The sequence below is a fragment of the Serpula lacrymans genome (assembly GCF_000218685.1).
Source record: "Serpula lacrymans var. lacrymans S7.9 unplaced genomic scaffold SERLAscaffold_11, whole genome shotgun sequence".
In the NCBI taxonomy this organism is placed as follows: Eukaryota; Fungi; Basidiomycota; class Agaricomycetes; order Boletales; family Serpulaceae; genus Serpula; species Serpula lacrymans.
Genome location: NW_006763300.1, coordinates 481608 through 504101, shown reverse-complemented (window position 1 = coordinate 504101; position 22494 = coordinate 481608). Strand labels below are relative to the sequence as shown.

General features: G+C 42.7%; 7 protein-coding genes across 7 annotated transcripts; 2 read left to right on the top strand and 5 right to left on the bottom strand.

The window, feature by feature from the left end:
• Positions 1–3: 3 nt before the first annotated feature.
• SERLADRAFT_474071 (uncharacterized protein) lies at positions 4–1261 on the top strand (the record flags this gene model as incomplete). The annotated part of the gene is made up of 4 exons (XM_007321294.1): positions 4–240; positions 295–387; positions 446–760; positions 812–1261. 4 exons carry the CDS (start codon positions 133–135, stop codon positions 1121–1123), a joined length of 828 nt encoding a protein of 275 aa, XP_007321356.1.
• SERLADRAFT_440827 (uncharacterized protein) lies at positions 1262–2283 on the bottom strand (the record flags this gene model as incomplete). Its single annotated transcript, XM_007321293.1, has 2 exons — positions 1262–1780; positions 1831–2283. The coding sequence occupies 2 exons, from the start codon at positions 2281–2283 to the stop codon at positions 1262–1264; spliced, it is 972 nt and encodes a 323-aa protein (XP_007321355.1).
• A 4549-nt stretch (positions 2284–6832) lies between these two features.
• SERLADRAFT_440826 (uncharacterized protein) lies at positions 6833–7210 on the bottom strand (the record flags this gene model as incomplete). The annotated part of the gene is made up of 1 exon (XM_007321292.1): positions 6833–7210. One exon carries the CDS (start codon positions 7208–7210, stop codon positions 6833–6835), a length of 378 nt encoding a protein of 125 aa, XP_007321354.1.
• Positions 7211–7421: 211 nt separating this feature from the next.
• On the bottom strand, positions 7422–8106 carry SERLADRAFT_440825 (uncharacterized protein; the record flags this gene model as incomplete). The annotated part of the gene is made up of 2 exons (XM_007321291.1): positions 7422–7795; positions 7863–8106. The coding sequence occupies 2 exons, from the start codon at positions 8104–8106 to the stop codon at positions 7422–7424; spliced, it is 618 nt and encodes a 205-aa protein (XP_007321353.1).
• Positions 8107–10622: 2516 nt separating this feature from the next.
• On the bottom strand, positions 10623–11273 carry SERLADRAFT_440824 (uncharacterized protein; the record flags this gene model as incomplete). Its single annotated transcript, XM_007321290.1, has 2 exons — positions 10623–10938; positions 11098–11273. 2 exons carry the CDS (start codon positions 11271–11273, stop codon positions 10623–10625), a joined length of 492 nt encoding a protein of 163 aa, XP_007321352.1.
• A 2787-nt stretch (positions 11274–14060) lies between these two features.
• Positions 14061–14589, bottom strand: SERLADRAFT_396533 (uncharacterized protein; the record flags this gene model as incomplete). The annotated part of the gene is made up of 1 exon (XM_007321289.1): positions 14061–14589. The coding sequence occupies one exon, from the start codon at positions 14551–14553 to the stop codon at positions 14383–14385; it is 171 nt and encodes a 56-aa protein (XP_007321351.1).
• A 5873-nt stretch (positions 14590–20462) lies between these two features.
• Positions 20463–21114, top strand: SERLADRAFT_440823 (uncharacterized protein; the record flags this gene model as incomplete). Its single annotated transcript, XM_007321288.1, has 2 exons — positions 20463–20720; positions 20851–21114. The coding sequence occupies 2 exons, from the start codon at positions 20463–20465 to the stop codon at positions 21112–21114; spliced, it is 522 nt and encodes a 173-aa protein (XP_007321350.1).
• Between the last annotated feature and the right edge of the window lie 1380 nt (positions 21115–22494).

Below are 22494 nucleotides of genomic sequence, written 5' to 3'. Positions count from 1 at the left end.
CTCATCGATGCACTGATTAGTGAAGAACAGCTTCGTAGCCGGTTTAAGATTGTTCACAAGTATTTCGATTTGGACCATAAATATAGGACGTAATCTGACGAAGGTGCCACTGGAGATCACTACCATCAGATAATGGCCCATTGTTACAAATCCACTAAAGGACAGGCGTCTCGTCGATTTCGGGACGCTTTAGGGTTATCATCGTCTAAGGAGGACGAGAAAAAGTTCGCAGATATCAAGGCAAGGTTACTATTAACTCCTGTGCTGATTCCGAGGCTCATGGTCAGATCAAAGCTGGTACTTAGGCTGCTCGCTTATGAGCACTTTGAGATAGGTATCAAGCCGACGCACCAAGGGGAACAGAGGTGGGAGATGTTTTATCAGAGGGTTCGTAAGCTATCTTGTTGCCTGTTAAGTAGTCTTATCACATTGAATTTATGAGCAGGTTATGGAAGTACTACCCATCTTCAACTCATTGGCATCAAGACGGTTACCTCATATGCGCATTTATATACATAAGGTCCTCGCCCAAGCTGCATTTCATCAACGCAAACGAACGGCAGCTGAAGAAAGTACATGTACACCCGCTATCCTTGCTACCAGCAACGAGGATAACAAAGACCGTGACTCCTGCAGGATGAACTTGAAAACTACCCAGCCCGGGCCTCCACGAGTTACACAAACACGAGCGACGAACGTTCTACGGTCCTTGGAAGATCAGCGTCCACGTAGCACTACAGCGTTAGTGCTTGCATCTGGTGTAGGTTCTAGTCCTGTCCTCGTTTCAATCAAATTAAGCGAGCGATGTCAGTCTCTTTCGCAGACACAGCCAGCTCAGAGCTCATTCTCTCAGGAAACAACTCATACTACCAAGGGTGTCACATCACTCTCTCGCTTTCTCGCGAAAGCAAATCCCAACATGGAATATTTAATTCCTATTTTCTTATCAGTCGGGATAACCAATCAGGAATGTCTTGATGCACTTGTGACATGGCCTAAATTCGAACTTGTAGAATTTTTGCGTGGCCTTGTGAGCGATGGCAGGTTGACCAGATTTGAAGGGAAGGTTATTGAAATGCTCTTCCGTGAGGTGACTGAAAGCTCCTCAAGTTCCAAAATTTAGATATCGCCACGCTGAATATCTCATTTTACAAGGTTGTGTAATATTTTCGTGTACAGTGTTGGTGGGCTCCAAAAGGTTATATCTTGAAATCCAGATGATGATACATTTGTTCACGTGCCTATGTATATTCGTTTCCATTCACTCCTCATAAACTCTCACGTTGCCTTCGCCCCAAATTCGCATGATTGCGTACCCCGACTCAGTGGGCTGAGTAAACGCTACCTCACCCTTTCGAGGGTCAAGCGGGTAGCCGTGAATGAACGTCGCAGCAGCAGCAGATAGCAAATGACTCGCAATGCCCTGACGGCGGTAAGTTGAGGAGACGAAGAGACGCGGAATACCAAGAGAGGTCGGAAGAGGAGTAGGGTGGCAAAACAGCCCCGTGCTTGTATCGACAGCAATGAGCTGAGGCGCTTGAGTAAGGATCGGGGAGTCTTTTTCAGTAGAATTGATGAAATTGGGTGGGGTATTTCCTTTCGAGGCAACGGCCATCGCAGTAGAGATACGCTGTGCCACGACGCAGCCGACAATATCCTCGCGACGAGCCTTTGTTAGTGATGGAATGAGAAATAAATATATTTTCGATGCTTGAAGGGTAGGTGATGCAAGAGGAGGTGATGATAGTGTGAGGTTTATCGTTTCAAGCAAGTTTGATAGCTGACTTCACGGTAAGCACAATGAGCTAGAGAACGTGACAAATGAAAGACCTTCGATCTGATTTTGCCACCGACATCTCCTCTAAAGCATACAATACGACCTTTTCTGCCATCCTTAAGCTTCAATCCCGACTCGATTTCATCAACACAGGCGGTGTTATCTCTCTCTTCTTCGCGACCCCATTCCATTCCTCTTTGAACGCGAGCGCAGTGTAACCGGTGAAGCTCTTCGTCATCCGGAGCACCCTTAGTGTAGGATAGATCACATTGAGAACACGTTCGTAGTATAGAGGTTTCCAAGGAGAAATGTAACTGAGTCAAAGTCTTTCGTCTCGTTTTTACGTTGACGTTCGACGATGTCTTTAGCTTTGATATGACGCGTTTCTTGAATGGCAGTGAAGAAGACAGAGACGTGTCGGATGGCTGTTTTCTCTTCAGAGGTGCAATTGATAAGGTATCAACTTTGGTTCGCGATCCATATGTGTGTTGTTTCTGGACAGACATACTAACTTGATAACTGGTGGAGCAATGATAAGGAACGAAAAAGCGTGTCGATGCAATAAAGGTTGGTCGGCACACAGCGACACGCCTTGACGCGTATGTTTACCGTCACGTGCCGTATAGATCTCGCTTTAGTGACCGAATCGATTTTCGGGAAAATTCGGCCGTTCAAAGGCGGGCCGAGGAAACTCTAGTATTTTGCGGGGTGCCTCCATTCAGTAGTTTTAAGTAGCAATAAGTCAATACAGTACAATATAGCTCATTGCACATGCATCCTGATGCTACTACAGGAATAACTCTTAATACATGCTCACTAACCTATTGACTATTGCCAAGCTGTCATATCTGTGCCACAGGCTAAGGAACCTGTGTTGGAATTGTCAAGGTCAAAGCCTGGGCCTTGTTAGACAACATTGTGCAATTGAGTGTTGATATCCAAGGGCTGGTAGCTCAGTTGGTAGAGCACACCATATATAGGCAGGAGGTCCTAGGTTCAATCCCCGGCTGGTCCAATTTGCTTTTCTGTACTCTCTGAGTCTACTGTGGATTATTACAACCTGAACCTCTGAACAGTCAGAGACCCTCAAGTCTGAACTCCCAAATCTTTGGTACTCTCAGATACACCCCTTGTGCTCTCCTGCTCAGCATAGCCCTGTACCTGAATCCCATGCAATACTCCGGATGTGACAACACCAACAAGATACAATCTTGGGGCATTGGAGCACAACCTCAAAGACTACAACTTAAGAAATAATGGTACAATCTATCAAAAGAGGGAGATTGTTGTTACAATACACAATTTTTGGACATTTAAATTCTATTCTCCACTTCAATTTTTTTCTTAGTTTTCACACAGCTGCGCCATGTGGCACTTTTCCTTTTTGTTTTAAACTCCACTTGTATCTTTACTTTCTTGCGCTGCACTGCACTTCTTTACTTTTAGATACAAATCTCTCACACAGTGGAGCTGGTCACAAAGGGCTGCACCCTATGATATCATCAGCCACTGCTTTCATCAACTGTATAGTATATAAGTACAAACACCCTGTAGTAGTATATAAACCTCAATAGATCAAGGAGACTCCTCAGCAAGTCCTCCTGTTGTTTACCCACAACTAACTTGGTCCTATCTTAAGGGGTAACCACTCCCACTCACTTCACTACAGCTTGTCTAAGTTGTGCGCTAGAGTCTACAAACTCGTGGTTGTTACATTAGGACTTGCTCTCACTACTCTCTTGTACATTGTGCAAACCCAGACCACAGGGTTAAGTGAAGTCTTTTGAACAGTAAGACTTTCATGCCAGTCGGTGTTGAGCTTTTGGTTAGCTGTGGAAACAAAGTGTGTGCCCCAATCCTGCAGGTGAGCTCCTCAGGATGAGGTACTAGAGAGATCAGATCAAACGTTACATGGCCCCCAGTGTTAAGGGGAGTACTATAGCTCAGCAGTAGAGTGGAACTACTGTTGATTAGATCTACATACAAAATTTCTCTTTCTCTTTCCTCTGACCAGGCCAGGCACTTGCCTTCGCTGTTGATGATGAGAACTGTTGTTAGAAAAACCACACACAAAAACAAACTAACACACAATCCTCCCAGATTCCACGGAACTTGTTTATGGGCTTTGCCTCCTAGAACAGTGGAGTGGTCTGGTTGTTCGTGGGGTGGTACATATAACGACCCTTCAAAGTAAAACCCAGTGATGTATGGGTGTGGGTTTTGAGGAGGAGAGATAGTTGGAATATAGAAAGATAGGGGCTTTGTGGCGAGTATAGACGAGCACTACCTTGCTAATTGTAGCACAAGGTAGGTTTGAGAACGATGAGGATGAGGAGGTGATGAGGTTCCCAGTGATAGGAGGCTCCTGACGCACAAACTGTAGTGCTCAGAAGGACTCTAATTGAAAGGGATAACAATGACTTCAAAAGTGAGAAGTGACGATGACAGCAATTAACAGTGGTAGCAGTGGGAAGTGTTGTGACCACACTGGATCACAAGTAGCAGTAAGAAGTGGACTTAAGATTAGAGAAGAAGTCTGGAATCGAGTTTTTGTTGTTTTTACAAGATAAAATACAGGGGTTTATATAGTAAAAGAAAAGTAGGCTATGCACAGTATAGCTGTGCAAAAAGAATGAGAAAGAACATGAAGGAAGGAATGTACGCTGACAAATCCTGCATAGGTAATACAAGATAAGATTGTCAAAAAAAGGAAAAGAAAGGGATAGAACAATGAATGCTGTGAGTAATATCACAGGTTTGTACAGCCATAAAGTAAAGTCCAATAGCAAAAAGAGAGCAGGAAAATCATGATGTCATGGGAAGATGCAGTAAAAAAAAGGGCAAGGCAAAACACTATCAGTATCAACACAGTTCCTTTATTGTCAGTCAGGCATTCTAAAAAATATGTGTCCATAAAAATGATTTAAAATTCAAAAATAATCGCACTGTAAATGAATATTCTGCTGAAAAAAAAGAAACTGGAGCCACCGGTCCACCACCTAGTCCAAATCTGACAGTTCCATGGCCTTACTAATGGACTGGTTTTGTTGGACCACCTGGTCAAACGAGGGAGGGAGAGGAGTAGTCCCAATTTGGAACAAGTGAGTCCCAGGCAGCGTGTAGTAGGTGTAGCTGTAGCGAAGACGATGGAAAAAAGATAAGTGTACCCAAGTGAATGGGACAGCGATGAACATGGGCGACGCAAGGGGATGAACCTTCTCCAGCTCAAAAACTACCCACCCACGCTCCAACCAGGCAAGACGAGCGACCAATGTTTTGATAGTATATGATGGTAGATCGACATCATAAAAATGGACCTATTGCCCTATTTGAACCAGCCGCCGGGGCTTTGTTGATATCAGCAGCGGCATGTGGTAGTCAACGGATTGGCGACGGAAGCGGATAGGAAGTGGTGACATCAGAAATGGTGGAGGAGCAAAAAAGACGAGGAGGAGGAGGCTGGAGGTGATGAGGAGGTGAACTAAAATGGGGATCCAGAAACGACCGTTGGGTGAGAATAAAAACAAGAGTAAGGGACCCATGGTGGGGCTAGGCAAAGGAAGGGAAGTGAAGGAAACAACAAAAGCGAGGGCGCAATGCAATGTGTAGCCAGTGGCAACGCAAAAATTTGCCGAAATGCCGAAATGCCGAAAGTACCGGATGGAAAAGCAAAGGTGAGCGTGACTGGATTGCCTAATAGAGGTGGTGCTGATCAGCCACAAGTTCAAAAAGGGCAATATTAATTACTATTCCACGTGGCACTGTGCCTGTGTGGTGCAAAGGCGAGTCTTTTTGAATATTCGCTTCATTATTGACACCTGTCCATGCTACCAATCAACTTTGGTGCATGACAGCAGATCTGATACATAATATTTGGAATTGACGTGTCTTTGACATTTAGAAAGTTAAATTGTAGAATTCTATCCCCCTCTTTAAGGTTGACCTCAGGGCAATATGTTTCTAGATCTTCTTCTGGTTCAAAAAATCATACCATCATGTTGCATTCACTCGGACATCTGTTGAATTCTAGTTTTGACTTGTTCCAGTCTATTGTGGGATTGTGTCTTTTTAACCATTTATAGCCTAAGAACATCTGGCCAGTTCCAAGATTGGTAACGGCTAGCTGGAGTCTTTTGGCATGGCCGTTTATCTCCATGAATAGTTCTATAAATTCTTTAATGCTTCCGTCCTGGTTAAGGGTGCCATCGGCATTGTAAACTGGAATGGGTCTAGGGATTCTTTGCCTTTTGTATCCCTGTCCTTCAACAAATTTAGAGTCTATGCAACTCCCCGTGCAGCCGCTGCCTAATAACGGATTTATCGTTGTTGATTTGTGCGTTCCGAGGTTTGTGAGTCTACAGGTGACATTCATCTGGTTTCCTTGAGTGCCTCTTATGAACTGTTTAGGCTTTCTCAATTCTTCCAGCGCTAATACCATTTTGTAAATTGGTAAAGTGTTTAGTTCTTTTATCAGTTCTGTAGTTACTTCTAGTCCTCATTTTTTGTGGGTCCAGCTGTTTAGGATACCAATAGATCTTTCTTCCTTTTGGTCCCTGAGCCTTTCCGCTAGTCGGCTGTCATGGTACTTTCTTTCCTAGGTTTTTTATCAGAGGTGTGCCTGACCTCTTTGGAGCTGGTCGAAATATCAGTGTCATTGGTGCTTCCCAATTGAGTCACCACTTTCTGTGTTTCAGTTATCTCCTTTTGAACTACTGCACTTTTTGTGGTCCTATCCCCTTTAGGTACCTCACGCACCGCACTTTCCTTAGAGTGTGTCAAGGCATCAGTGTCAGAAGCGCTACCCAATTAAGTCGCTCCATTCTGTGCCTTAGTTATCTCTTTTTTTGGGAATCTTTTCAACCTGTTTCCCTTTCAGGTTCTCCTCTTTAGATTGTTTTTCCTTATGTCTCGAATCTTGTGCATCTTTAAATAATGCAATATCATTTTCATCGGTACTAATACAAGCATCAAGATCATCAACAGAAAGGGAGGCATATTTATTTACATCTGTAATGTCTTTAGGCTCGGTGTGACGAGGACTCACAGCCAGCCTCTTCAAAAACCCTTGAGCAATTCGTCCCGCTCTTCCTTCAACATCCCTTCAAGCATAGCTTTGAGGTTAAATTTTGGTTTCACAGCCGTGCTGCCCCCTTCTTTGTGGTCTTGGGCCCTATGCCCTTTTTCTCCACACTTGAAGCATCGGCCTTCTGCTCGATACTTTGCTTTGTCCACTTCTATTAGCATTCTGGGTTGTCCATAAACCGTGCCTGTGCTGTCTTCCTTTACCTCCACCATCTCGGCCTTCCTCTCTGAAGCGCCTCCTCCTTGGTAACAACCATTGGGTCCCCAGTTTCCAGAACTGGAGCTGCCGCCAATCATTCCTTTGAGCATCTGCTTGTTCTTCATCTGATCCCTCCACAATTGATCATTCATAATAATCCTCGTCTTCTATTCTATGTATGTCCTTGGAATGTTGCCGCTTTATCAGCAATCCGTTGATATTGTTCCTAATGAGCGTTATTAGGAACTGCTCATTCCTTCTGACATTGTAGCCTGCTCTCCTTCTGAGCTCCTTGAACTTTATGAAGAACTCCTGTGCTGTCTGGTTTTTTTCTTGCTTCTGGTACATTATCTTATGTTTTGCTCACTCCTCCTCATGCGAGTCTTTGAAGTGTTCTTTGAGGGTGTTTTTGAAGTACATCCAACTTTCCAACAGGGTCGTCTCCCCTATATCGGATCTCTCTTCTGCGGCCTTCCTCCTTTCTACCCATTTGGTCCTAGGAGCTGCCACCACTTCCAGGGTCATGTATGATAAGGCAAATATGATTTTGTTTTCGTCAGATCTGAAATATTGGGTGTTTGCTCCAAAATGAAGTTCTAACGACTCCATGAATCCGCAAAACTTTTTCTTATTGCCATCATAGTGTTCCGGCTTGGCTAGGGCCGTCTTTTCAAGTCTTACTTCTGGTTCAGGTTGCTGGCCCATTTGCCATTGCTGTTGCTGTTGCCGCCTTTCTGCTAAGGCGAGCTTTTGCCACAAGTCTGCTACTTTGGCGTTTTTTTGATTCCATCTTTGCTCCCATACCTCGTTGTTTTCTAGGAACTCTAGGTTCCTGCGCTGTCAGTCTAGTTCTGGCGATGGTTTTCTTGGCGGAGTAGGCGGTAGGGCCTCTGCTAATTTGTTCATGCCCATTCCGGGCGTCAATGGTGGTAGCATATCTGGGTTGGTCTCTCTCCATGCGTTGAGAGACATCGTTGTTGGAAGGGTGGGGATTGTCAAAGTATAGGATGATGGGTTCTGGGGTTTCTTGTTTCATCTCAAAAGGCATACAACTATGGTTCCCTAGATGATAAGTCTGGATCAACACATCATATTGTAAGTTTCTTTTGTCTATTTTTTTCTCTTGGTAAAGGGATCCTCTTCCGTTCCCTACTACCGTGTACATAAAAGTATTCTACAAAAAAGGCTAACTTAAAAAGTATAGTACTAAATCTGGGTCCAAACGGTTGTTCAGATGTACCCAGCTTTTTAGGCTCTCAGGTTTTCCCCGACTGGCAGACACAAGTGCGCGGCCTGGTAAGGGGTATATGGAAATAAAAGGTAGGTAAAAGATGTAACTAATAAAATCGCAGCAACTCCACGCCATCACAATCTCTAAGTACAGGGTTATGCAGATGGGTGATGGGAGATAGGGGAATGGTCTTGAAGGATGAGTTTGAGGGAGAGGTTTGGATGAAAGTGATGATTGTGGATGGGCAAGGGTTAGGGGATGTGATAGGAGGAATAGGTGTGGTGAGGTGAAAGTAAAGTTTGAGTAGTGCAAAGAATAGGAGTGTGATGATGGGAAATAGGATGATAATAATGGTAGCCTTTGTTTGGCTCATTCAACCAGGTGCTATACCAGCTTTTGATTATATAATGCAACCACCTATACCAAAGTAACAGAGTGGCTATGTTGAATCTTAGCAAGTAGTTAAAACAAGGTATATTGAGAGGAAATCAAAAGCTAGAGTATGTATAGTATCAAGTAGCTACTTATATATATATAGGAACATGTCAGCCTTGAGGCGCTGACTGAGAAACATGAGGAAAGAGCATGTATGCTGAGTAAGTAGTTAGGTGACTTAAGGTCACATGACGAGATAAGATAAATACTATGTATTGATTAGATAAGGTGAAATGAGTGTTTCTACATCAGAGTTAGATAGATAAGGAGATTGATTAGGGTTTGGAGTTTGAGATCGTGACACTCTGGCACATAGGTTTTGTTTTTGAAACATAAGATCCCATCTTTCCATAAATAATTTTCATTGCCGTTAAGGCACGCTCTCTCTTCTGATGAAATGTCTTTCTTAAAGACTTCTAGTAGATTGTGATCCTGCCCAATTTGAATATTGGCAACCCTGGATTGATCTATCAAGGTGACACCTTTGTTGTCATCTTTGATGTCATTGGCATGATATTCTCTTTTGGACAAAGTGTAACAACCAAGAGTTAGTTACTCTGGCGCACACAGGAACACACTATAAAGGTAGTGATAAGGAAGTGGTTACCCCTTAAGCTGCAGAGAGTTTGTTGGTATACAACAGGAGGACTCGCTGAGGAGTCTCCTTGATCTATTGGGGTTTATATACTGTTACAGGTTTGTTTGTACGTATGTACTATATAGTTGCTAAAGGCAGTGGCTGATGCTGTCATAGGGTGCAGCCCGTGTGACCAGCTCCACTGCGTGAGAGACTTGTAGCTAAAATAAGAAGAAAGCAGTGTCTAATACAGTGAGCTTACATGTCATGGTCATTTGATTGCCTTGGGTACCCCTAATGTACTTTTTAGGGGAGGCAATTTCTATGATCGCTAGTATGGCTTCTACTTTTGGTAACCGGTTGATTTTTTTATTGTTTCCCGGGTTACTTCTTTAGTTCTCTTTTTATGTGTTCAGGCACTTAGAATCCCAATGGATCTTTCTTCACTTTGGTCTCTAAGCCTGTCCACTACCCACTCTGGGGTTCAGACTTATTTTCTTTCTAGGTTTTGTTTTGGAGGGGTTTTTGACCTCCCTTCTACAGTCTCTGCTGTGTTTTTCTCTATAGAGCTTGCCGCATTGGGTGTAGGTTTTTTACCATCCGCCGTCATTGCTGCACTTTCTAGTAATTTGCCCACCGTCGAAACTGCGGGTGTCTCATCACTATGTGCCACTTCTGCTGCGGTTGTGCCTTTCTTTTTTGCATCTTTTCTTTCATTCCTTATTTCTTTCTTTGTGTGTGTGTCAATGATTCTATTTTCTGTGCTTTCTGGTAGATTACATGATTCCACAGTTAGAGAAGAAAATCGGTTTGAAATATTGTTCTTAGGTGCAGTCGGTTGATGCTGTTCCACTGGCCTCTTTAAAAACTCGCTAGGAGTTTTTCCCTTTCCTCTTTCGTCATTTTCTCCAAGAATTCTCAAACATTGAATTGAGGCTTCTTTGTTTGTGCGTTTTTGCATTCGAAGCTTCTATGCCCTTTCTCTCCGCACCGGTAACATTGTCCCTCAGTGCAGAATTTTTGCTTTGTCTACTTCCATTCTTTCTCCGCTTCCTGTATATGTGTATCCTGTTCTGTCCTTCTTCTTTTCTATTTTCTGTTCTGAATTTGGTTTCCTTCCAAATTCAGATCCCTTCTTTTCTTTTTCTCGTTCTCTCCAGATGTAGTCTATCCGGATGAGTTCTTGTTTCCATTCCTAGTAGTCTCTGGGAATATGCCCTCCATAAATTACCCGATCTATCAAGGGCTTATTCATGTTCCATCTCAGCAATGAGATCAGGAACTCTTCATTCATTCTATTGGTATATCCTGCCCACCTCTTCTATTCTTCAAACTTTTTGAAGTAGGCTTGAGCAGTTTTATTACCCTGTTTTAGGGTTAATATTTCATTCTTTGCAGTTTCTTTTTCAAAACTGTCTTTCAATCCCTCTTCCATCTTGTCGGCAAAAAACGGCCAACTTCCGTATGTGTTTGTTATGTCTAACCCTAGCTGTTGGGCATTGACTCTATTCTCTAGCCAATCGGTCCAAAAGGCTGCAGCTTCTCCTTTTTTCATAAAAGACAGCACAAAGCTTATCTTTTTCCTATCATCTTTGAAATAGGTGGTGTCGTCTTCAAAGTGTAGAAGTAGGGACTCTCTAAAAGCTCAATACTTCTTCTTATCTCCCAAGAAGTTTTCTGGCTTCTCAAGGGCCGTCCTAGTCCTTTCTACCCTTTCTGGGGGTGGTGCTGTTCTTTTTAGTCTTTTCTCTAAGACACTGACTTCTTCTCATGCCTCGTCTAGTTGGGACTGGTACAGAAGGTGGGTTTGTTGGATTGCTTTTTCGACTTCTTGTGTTATGTATGCCTCTAATGAGGCTTCTTGGGGTGGGGGAGTTTCTATTCTTGGTAATGATTCCATCATTTCCCGAGTAAAGTCGTTGCCCGTGCTGCTGGATGGCTCGGGCCGATCTCTGTATTCTAAATTGGACATTTTCGAATAGTAGTGCTTCTGGCGGGGGAGTTTCTTGTTTTATTATGGGGGAGAGGCTTCTGATGGGTGTGATAATGGGGAGTGGGAATTGTCCCATGAAAACGTAATCTTTTGTGTATATGTTTTGTTCGCCAATCCAAATGTAGAAATCTCTACTGAGCATAGAAGGAGTTCCCCAGTGATAAGCTGGATCAATACACCGCTTCTAAGACCTCAAGTAGTCTATCTGTTTCTCTTTAGTCAAGGTGATCCTCTTCCATTCACCACTGACTGTGTACGTACTGTGCTATTTTTGTATTTTTACGAATTTTATGTAAGAGGCTATAGTAGAAAAACTAGGTCCGGACAGTTATCTAGTTTTAACCGGCTTCTTAGGCTCTCAGTTCTTCTCCCGACTGGCGGACGCAAATGTGCGGCCTGGTCAGAGGAAAGAGAAGGTTGAAACTATGTAAAAATGAGAAAATTCCAGTGGTTCCACACCAAAGGAATTATGATGATATAATGGTAACTAAAAGGGGATGGTTTGGAAGGAGTCTTGGGAGGTTGTTGGTGAGACGTTGGCAGGGAAGAATGATGCGATGGTATTGGGGTGTGTAGGGATATGGGTGAGGGGGATGATAGGTTGGTTTGTTCGGGGACGATAGAAGATGTGGAGTGTGACGAATATGATGATGATGACGATGATGAGTGTGATGGTTATTGGGATAGTTGCTGTTACGTTCATAGACGGTACTCGTGCAGTTGTTGATTGTATTAGATCCCTACACCTTATGCCAAAAAAACGGAGGTGTGAGGCTCAAATCAAACAAGTAGCGTCAAGTATCAATGTATAAGAAGTAATCAACAACTGAGGAATGTATGTACATGAGTAGCAGTATATATATGTTTCTGAAGGTCAGCCATGAGGCGCTGACTGATGTACTACATCATAGTCTAGACTTGGTCAGGTGACAGTAAAATCACGTGACCAATATTATTAATTATTGCTTGCATAATGGGTCATGTGATAGTAAGATCACATGACGATAATGATAAGATGTTTCAAGATTAGATAAGTTTCTGTTCAAATCGTGACATACAGATTGTTTGTACATGTTGTATTATACAGTTGATAAAGCAGTGGCTGATGATGTCAGAGGGCGCAGCCCGTGTGACCAGCTCCACTGCGTGAGAGACTTGTAGCTAAACTAAGAATAAAGGCAGCCCCGCACGAGAAAGAGGAGTTTGAACAAAAGGAAAGTGCCGCATGGCACAGAGTGTGAAAACTATAGTAAAAAGGTTAAAGTGGAGAATGCAAATAAAAGGAAAGGTCCAAAAATGTGTCATCGTAACGCTCTCTCACTCACTCCTCTATGCTTGTTCCTCACTGTGTGCCAGAGTATAAAAACTTTGGTTGTAACAATAAAATGTTTACCTTTATTTATATTAACTATACAGTACCACATGGATTTTAGTATAGATGAGTCTACTAACTTAATTCTCTCTCATCACTTTTCCCTGAGTTCCCTGCTGTGTGCATCAGAGTATAACAACTTTAGGGTATTGTCGCATTGGAGGAGTAGAATTGGAGGTTGGAGTTAATGTCAGTTGGGCATTCAAAGTATCTGGAGAACATAATGAGATATTGTTCAGTACCAAGTCAATCAATGTATTATAGTGGGAAACCCAATTGTATCCCAGAACTGCAAAGCAGGACAGATCCAACAAGGTGACATAGAAAGTCATTGGTGTTACAATACACAATTTTTGGACCTTTAATTTTCATTCTCCTCTTTAACTTTATCCTGTAGTTTTCACACACTGTGCCATGCGGCACTTTCCATTTTGTTCAAACTCCACCTTCTCGCACTACACTGCCTTTATTCTTATTTTAGCTACAAGTCTCTTACACAGTGGAGCTGGTCACACGGGCTGCACCCTCTGACATCATCAGCCACTGAGTTTATCAACTGTACAGTACATAAGTACAAACATTATGTATTAGTATATATACCTTAATAGATCCAGGAGACTCCTCAGCAAGTCCTCCTGTTGTATACCCACAACTAACTCGATCCTACCTAAGGGGTAACCACTCCCTTATCACTACCTTTATAGCTTGTCTGAGTTGTGTTCCAGAGTAACTAACTCTTGGTTTACAATTGGAGTAACTTTCCCACAGGGGAAGCTGATGGGGAGGTCCACTGCCTTGGTAGTGATGGAGTTTGATGTGACATCAAATAAAAGGAGTCAAATTAGAGCAATGATATAGGGGAAAAGTTTACTAGTATTCATGAAAACAGTGTCTACAAAATAGTGTGACAAGCCAGAGTCTACTAGAACTGTGAAGGGAGTGCTCAGAAGAGATTTGGAGGTAAGGGATACATAGAGAGAATTGGTATCTGAAAAATCGGATCTCTGTCAGTTGTTATATCTGTACCGGTGTCGATGATGAGAACTGTTGTTAGAAAACCACACACAAAAACAAACTAACACACAATCCTCCCAGATTCCACGGAACTTGTTTATGGGCTTTGCCTCCTAGAACAGTGGAGTGGTCTGGTTGTTCGTGGGGTGGTACGTATAAAGATCCTTCAAAGTAAAACCCAGAGGTGTATGAGTGTGGGTTTTGAGGAGGATGTGAGGCAACGATAAACTATAACAAAAACTAAACCTATCTCCTTCTGCACTTGCAGGGAGTAAGGGTCCAATGAGCTTTGAGGTCGACAGACGCTAGAAATATAGTGAGTAGAGGACTTTGAGAGGTAAGCTTCAAAGGTTCTTGTTGAGGAGTAAAGCGGGTAAATTCAGTAATAGAAAGCTAAGGAGCTATACATGAATAGGTACGTCTTTATATAGAGAACTGTCCGTTCCTCAGACCGAAAGGAGAATATACGAAAAGTGGTCTGAGGAATTAATCAACCAATAGGAAAAAGGGAGAGTAACTATCGTACGACTTCTGACTTGATTAATCAGCAGGTGAGAGACTTGTACTAATAATAGAAGATTGTTACGCGTGGTCAGGAACCGTATCCTCATGATGAGGTACGATTCTAGATAAGGCGTTTATTAGTATTACCAGGCTTTACTGGGGCTTGGAGCTGGTTGGCGAGATGCCTACTACCAGTCCCTACCCAGTGTGCTGGCTAGCTGGGAGCGATGCCCAGTCTCTGATCTGTGATATAAAGTGGTAGCGATGGTTAAGAAAGCCTGTGAGGGCTATGAGAAGTAAGATGGCAAAGGATACCTCTAGCCCTAGAGCCAGAGGTGTAACGGGAAAAGTGTTCGAGAACCAAGACATAACAAAGATAAGAAAATAGTAAAACGGTCCTTACAGAGGAGGGATAGTTGAGTTTATAGAAGGATAGGGGCTTTGTGACGAGTATAGATGAGCACTACCTTGCTAATCGTAGCACAAGGTAGGTTTGAGAACAACGAGGATGACGAGGTGACGAGGTTCCCAGTGATAGCAGGCTCCTGACGCACAAACTGTAGTGCTCAGAAGGACTCTAATCGAAAGGGATGACAATGACTTCAAAAGTGGGAAGTGACGATGACAGCAGTTGACAGTGGTAAAAGTGGGAAGTGTTGTGACCACACTGGATCACAAGTAGCAGTAAGAAGTGGACTTAAGATTAGAGAAGAAGTCTGGAATCGAGTTCTTGTTGTTTTTACAAGGTAAAATACAGGGGTTTATATAGTAAAAGAAAAGTAGGCTATGCACAGTATAGCTGTGCAAAAAGAATGAGAAAGAATATGAAGGAAGGAATGTACGCTGACAAATCCTGCGTAGGTAGTACAGGATAAGATTGTCAAAAAAAGAAAAGAAAGGGATAGAACAATGAATGCTGTGAGTAATATCACAGGTTTGTACAGCCATAAAGTAAAGTCCAATAGCAAAAAGAGAGCAGGAAGATCATGATGTCATGGGAAGATGCAGTAAAAAAGGGCAAGGCAAAACACTATCAGTATCAACACAGTTCCTTTATTGTCAGTCAGGCATTCTAAAAAAATATGTGTCCATAAAAATGATTTAAAATTCAAAAATAATCGCACTGTAAATGAATGTTCTGCTGAAAAAAAAGAAACTGGAGCCACCGGTCCACCACCTAGTCCAAATCTGACAGTTCCATGGCCTTACCAATGGACTGGTTGTGTTGGACCACCTGATCAAACGAGGGAGGGAGAGGAGTAGTTCCAATTTGGAACAAGTGAGTCCCAGGCAGCGTGTGGTAGGTGTAGCTGTAGCGAAGACGATGGACAAATGATAAGTGTACCCAAGTGAATGGGACAGCGATGAACATGGGCGACGCAAGGGGATGAACCTTCTCCAGCTCAAAAACTACCCACCCACGCTCCAACCAGGCAAGACAAGCAACCGATGTTTTGATAGTATATGATGGCAGATCGACGTCATGAAGATGGACCTGTTGCCCTATTTGGACCGGCCGCCGGGGCTTTGCTGATATCAGCAGTGGCACGTGGTAGTCAACGGATCGGCGACGGAAGCGGATAGGAAGTGGTGACATCAGAAATGGTGGGGGTGCAAAGAAGATGAGGAGGAGGAGGGTGGAGGTGAACTAAAATGGGGACCCAGAAACGACCGTCGGGTGAGAATAAAAAGGAGAGGAAGGGGCCCATGGTGGGGCTAGGCAAAGGAAGGGGAGTAAGGGAAACGACAAAAGCGAGGGCGCAATGCAATGTGTAGCCAGTGGCAACGTGAAAATTTGCCGAAATGCCGAAATGCGGAAAGTACCGAATGGAAAAGCAAAGGTGAGCGTGACTGGATTGCCTAATAGAGGTGGTGCTGATCAGCCACAAGTTCAAAAAGGGCAATATTAATTACTATTCCACGTGGCACTGTGCCTGTGTGGCGCAAAGGCGAGTCTTTTTGAATATTCGCTTCGTTATTGACACCTGTCCATGCTACCAATCAACTTTGGTGCATGACACCGGAAGACAGAACTCTGGCATTTCCAAAGGAGTTATTCTCTGAGCCCAAAACCCCCGAAACATCGGTATACTTGGGATTACGTTCCTCATGGTCTGTCAGTCAGCATAACTCTACACTCCAATTCTACATGGTACTCCAGTTGTCTGCTCCAATACTCCTGCACCGGACTTCTAGTCTGCCATACATTTATCCTCACACATTCTAGTATTCCTCATAGACTCTATAGTTAGACCTTATGATACACTCCTCACACATGTGCTCTCCTCTTGCTAGATAATTGTCCGCATGGAACTCTGTACCTACATTACAAGTTACTCCTTACGAACTCCTGCTCCCCCAACAGTATATAAGCTGTAACTCCTATACTCTGTCTCTGCAGTTCGAATATCAACTAGATTCCCTCGCTTTTTTACCAGTCCTTTTCTAAAGTCCTTTCCAATCCTTCTCCAAAGGATCTTTACTCTGCTCCCTTTCATCCTCTACTTCTCCTCTGTCTACTTCCAACGAGTTAGGGACCAAGGTCTGTGGAAGGGTCTAGCACACAAGCTAAGCCAATTCCCCATCTTGTCCTCTGTATTCTGTTACTCCGTCCTTGTACTCTGCAGCTCCATTACTCCAAAGAGGCCACGGTTCTGACATCAGTGCACAGTCCTCAACCTGTGTGTAGCGTGAAGGACTGCTGACTATTTGTTTTGCCTCAGTGGTGTCTGGTGTGTTTTCAGGAATTGTTGCAGTGGCATAAACTTTTATGACACTGGAAGAAGACTTAGGGCACAATTTTGCATTGTGCCCTATTTGTCCACAGAACAGACAGAGATTATTGCCAAAACAGTGTTTGTATTCTCCCAGAGTAATTTTACCATCCTCGCCCAGCTTGCTAAACATATCTGGAATTTTCATAGCAGACAAGTGCAAGTGAGTATAATGGGAATGGAAATTAGACTAAATTAAATTGCCACAGAATGCAAGTCTTGCAGAGGATGATAAAAACTGCTTGGAGGAGGAGGACATAGTATTGGCATCCAACAAGGACTTGAGCTGGATGCCAGTTTTCCTTCTAAATCTGTGTTGTTTCCAATAGCATAAGTTAATGGTTTGGGCAAGGACCTGTAACTCTGCAAGGGAGTCTGGTTTTCCAACATGGGAAACCTTGATCTTTAAAGAAAGTCCTTTGTAGAACTGGTAATAGAGTGCACTTTGCCCCACCCTTGGAGTTGGGTGGTGAGATAATTAAACTTGACCATGTGCTTTTTTAGATATTAATTCTTACACATCTGGAGGTGTTCTTAAAAATTGGGACTCCGCATCTCTGATGAGGTCATGAGGCCCAAAATTGAAGAGGAGTGTAGAAAGAAACTCGGAGTAGTTGTCCATCCAGATAGAGATTGTGGCAAGATTGTCTGGGGTCAGGATGTCAGGCTCAAACCAATCTAGCACTATCCCTTTAAGGAAGGGGATTGTGTAATTGATCTTTGCCCAGTCAGTGTGGAACACACCTGAAAGCTTGTTAAAGTCTAGTTCACACTGTGTTACGATCCATTCTTCTATTATGATTGCAATTCAACTCTAATGTCATGCTACCATTGATTTTTCAAGGTTCTTGGTCTATAATTGCCTGATAGGGATTGGATTATGGATGGGGTAGTCCCATCAGATGATAGCAGGGAATTGAAGAGTAGATTCAACTTGTCCTATCCTACTGTTATATAGGGATTTATATACTAAGTAGGTAGTGAATCTAAGCTGAGCTCCAAACTGGGTTTTAAGTAAGAGCCAATAGTGTAAAGACCTCCCGGGCCAAGGGTGTGGAGAATATAGTCCAAAAAGAGTATCCTTGGAAGAACTATAGATTACAAGGTATAAGGCTAAGACTGTGGTGTCCAAGAAAAAGAAGAAGAAAGATAAGATAAAGATAAACATAGAATGAGATAAAGATTGAGAGATGAAAGTGTACATGTGGGGAAACTGAGATAGTGGTGGGTGATAACCACTAGGTAAAGGAAATGTAGTCCAATAAGTAACAACAAGGGGTGAAGGATAAAATGAGAGTAGATTTGAATCGTAACACACTGCACAATGAAGGAGCAAAGCTTCCTTGCATTGGAGCCTTTGAAGGTGTTAGGCTCCCATATTCTGGTGCATGCAGAACCACCATCAGGGTTGCATTGAGAGGATCTGGCAAGTAAGGTGATTGCTTGGGCTAGGGTAAGACCCTCGCTGTCCTTGTTCTCCTCCTTGCCCTAGGTAACTCAGTAGGAGCAAGCACCAGAGAGTCCAGAGCTGGCATTGGGGTATATGGAGAATCAGGAAATCTCAGAGACACCCTAGAGGTACAAGAAGAGATCAGATATTGTGGGGCCATGCAAATAAATAGCACCTCTAGGGGTTGACAAGTGGACAAACTGTGAAATCCATCACTGCCCTGGAATATATTACTCATGTGTTTGACCATGGAAGAGATATGGAGGGTCCAGGCAATGTCGGTTCAAATATCCTATCAGAATTATGACTTTCAGATTTGTCAGAGTTTGGAGGATAGAGATGTGCTGTGGGAGCAAAACAGGGAGTTGGCTTGTGACAACACCAACGAGACACAGTCTTGGGGCACTGGAGCACAACCACAGCAACACTTAATGGAGAATAACAAAGTGTATAACCTATCAAAGGACAGAACTTGTCATACTAATGTTGGTATACACTAGAAGAGGACTCACTGAGTCTCTCCCCCATGTATTGCTCCAGTATATATACTAAAACACATGAGGTACTGTGTCACGACTTGAACCAACAGAAGTCTTATCTAATCTATAAGTTCCAAATCTTATCTCATCATGTGACCTTACTATCACATGATTATTACAAATAGTAGTATTTATCTTATCTTGTCACGTGACACTACAGTCACCTGACAAAGCCTGGACTATGACGTAGCACATCAGTTAGCGCCTCATGGCTGACTTTCAGAAATGTATATATATCAGACACCCATGTATATATATTCCTTAGTTGTTAATTACCTCTTAACATTGATTATTTGACGCTATTTGATCTGAAACTTACACCTCTGTTAGTTCAGCAAAAGGTGTAGGGATCTAACACAATCAACAACTAGTAACAACTACTATCTATGAGTGTACTAGCAGCTATCATCATCATCACCATCATCATCATCATTATCACCATCTTCACACTACTCTGTATATTTTACCAACCACACACACAACCCATCATTCCATTAACTCACATCCCTACTCATCCAAACACCATCTTATCATTCTTCCCTGCCAATGTATCACCCTCCTCCTCCTGAACATCTTTCAAAACCATTCCCCTTTAAATACTACTACATACATATTCTTGACGGTGTGGAACCGTAAAGAATTTCTCATTTTTACATAGTTTCATCTTTGCATACTCCTTACCAGGCTGCTCACTTGAGTCTGCCAGTAGGGGAAGAGTTGAGAGCTTAACATGCCGACTACGTTCAGACAACCATTTGGACCTGAATTTTACACTATACATTTTACATAAAATTTGTAAATACAAAACTAGCACTTACATACATAGTCAGTGGTGGACAGAAGAGAAACACCTTGACTCAAAGAGAAAGATAGACTACTAGAGATCTTAAAAGCAGTGTATTGATCCAGCTTATCACTGGGGAACTCCTTTCATGCTCAGTAGAGAATTTTACATCTGGATAGGAGAACAGAACATGCATTACACAATTTTCAGACCTTTAATTTTTATTCTCCTCTTTGTCCTTTTTCTGTAGTTTTCACACACTGTGCCATGTGGCACTTTCCCCTTTGTTCAAACTCCTCTTTCTCGCACTACACTGCCTTTTCCTTATTTTTAGATATAACTCTCTCACGCAGTGGAGCTGATTACACGGGCTGTGCCCCTTGACATCATCAGCCACTGCCTCCATCAACTGTATGGTACACATGTACAAACAACCCTGTAGTAGTATATATACCCTAATAGATCAAGGAGACTCCTCAGCGAGTCCTCCTGTTGTATCCTCATAACTAACTTGTTGAAGCCTAAAGGGTAACCACTCCCTCATCATCCTCTCTATAGCTTGTCTGAGTTGTACGCCAGAGTAACAAACTCTTGGTTGTTACAGAATGTCTATACCAGAGATTACATTTTCAAAAACCACTTTCCACCCCCCATTATCACTCCAATCAGAACTTCCTCTCCTGAAATCAAACAAGAGACTCCACCACCACCACAACTCAAATTCACAAACAATGTTCAATTTAGAATACCGAAATCAGCCAGAGCCATCAAGCAGCACAGGCCACAAATTTACTCGGGAAATGATAAACTCATTACCCAGAATAGAAGCCCCTCCACCCAGAGAAGTCTCAATGGAGGCATATGTAAAAGCAGAGATAGAGAAAGCAGTTCGAGAAACCCGCCTCATCTATCAATCACAACTCGAAGAAGTGTCCGTATTAGAGAAAAGACTCAAAAAGGCGAACAGAGCACCACCACTCCCAGAAAGGGTGGAGCAAAGTAGAATGGCTCTTGAAAAGCCAGAGAACTTCTCAGGAGATAAGAAGAAATATAGAGCCTTCAGAGAGTCTCTGCTTCTTCACTTCAAAGAGATGACTTTGGATATTTTAAAGACAATAGGAAAAAGATCACCTCCGTGCTGTCTTTATGAAAGAAGGAGAAGCAGCGGCATTTAGGACCAACTGGCTTGAGAATAGGGTCAACGCCCAACAGCTGGGTTTAGACATTGATCATACATACAGAAGTTGGTTATACTTTGCGGACAAGATGGAGGAGAGATTCAAAGACAATTTCGAGAAAGAGAGCGCAAAGAATGAGATTCTGACCCTAAAGCAGGGAGCAGAAACAGCTCAAGTGTTCTTTGAAAAATTCAAAGAAAAATGACGATGGGCCGGATACACCACCAACTGGATGAACAAAGAATTCCTCAAACCGGAAAAAGACAACCGGAAAAAAGTCCAGAAACAAAGACGGAGAAAAAGAAGGACAGCACTGGCTACACATACACAGGTGGCGGTGAAAAGATGGAGGTCTATAAAGCATACACTGAGAGAAGATATTACTGGTGCGGAGAAAAAGGATATGGGAGTTTTGAGTGCAAAGATGCACAAACAAAGAAGCCCCAGTTTAATGTCATAGAATTCCTAGAGAAGATGATGAAAGAGGAAGGAGAAAATCTCCTGGCAGATTTTTAAAGAGGCCAGCGGTATCGCATCAACTGGCTGCGCCCAAAAAAGACAATTTGAATTGATTTCTCCCTTTAACTGTGGAAACATGTATTCTACCAGATAGCATTAAAAATGAATCTATTAAAAATACACAGACAAAGAAAGAAATTAGAAACAAAAAAGATGCAAACAAAAACAGAAGCACAACCGCAGCAGAAGCGGTGCATAGTGATGAGACATTCACAGTTCCGATGGTGGGCAAATCACTAGAAAGCACAGCACTGACGGCAAATGCTAAAATTCCTACACCCGATGTGGCGAGCTCTATGGAGACAGACGCAGCAGAGACTGTAGAAGGGAGGTCAGGAACCCCTCCAAATAAAAACCTAGAAAAGAAAGAAGTGTGGACCCCGGAATGGGTTGTAGACAGACTTAGAGACCAAAAGGAAGAAAGATTCATTGTAATCCTAAGTGCCTGGACACACAAAAAGAGAAACAGAGAAGTAACTAGAGAAACTATAAAAAAAGTTAATTGATTACAAGAGGAAGAAGCTGTACAAGCAATCATTGAAATAGCCTCCCCTAAAAAGTACATTACGGGCACCCAAGGCAATCAAATTAATGTAACATGTAAGCTCACTACCTTAGACACTCTGAAATCAAAAACGGTCAAAGCACTATTGGACAGTGAATGTACCAGGAGTTGCATTAACTTACAATTTGTGAAAGACCAAAATTACAAAACAAGAAAGATACCAATACCAGTCTACAATGCAGATAGTACTCTAAATAAAAATGGAGCTATCAAGGAATTTATAATACTACTTATGGAGATTGAAGACCATGTCAAAATGATCCACTTTGCAGTAACCAACCTTGGTACTGGAAAGATGTTCCTAGGACATGAATGGCTAAACAAACGCAATCCCATAATAGATTGAAAAGAGTCAAAAATATCATTTGAGAGATGCCCCAAAGAATGCAAACCACAGATCCAAATATCTGATCCAGAGGAAGATCCCGAAACATTCTTTGATGAATTAGACAGAGAAGCGGAGAAAAGATTGATCCAAATAAATCTCACAGATTTCAAAGA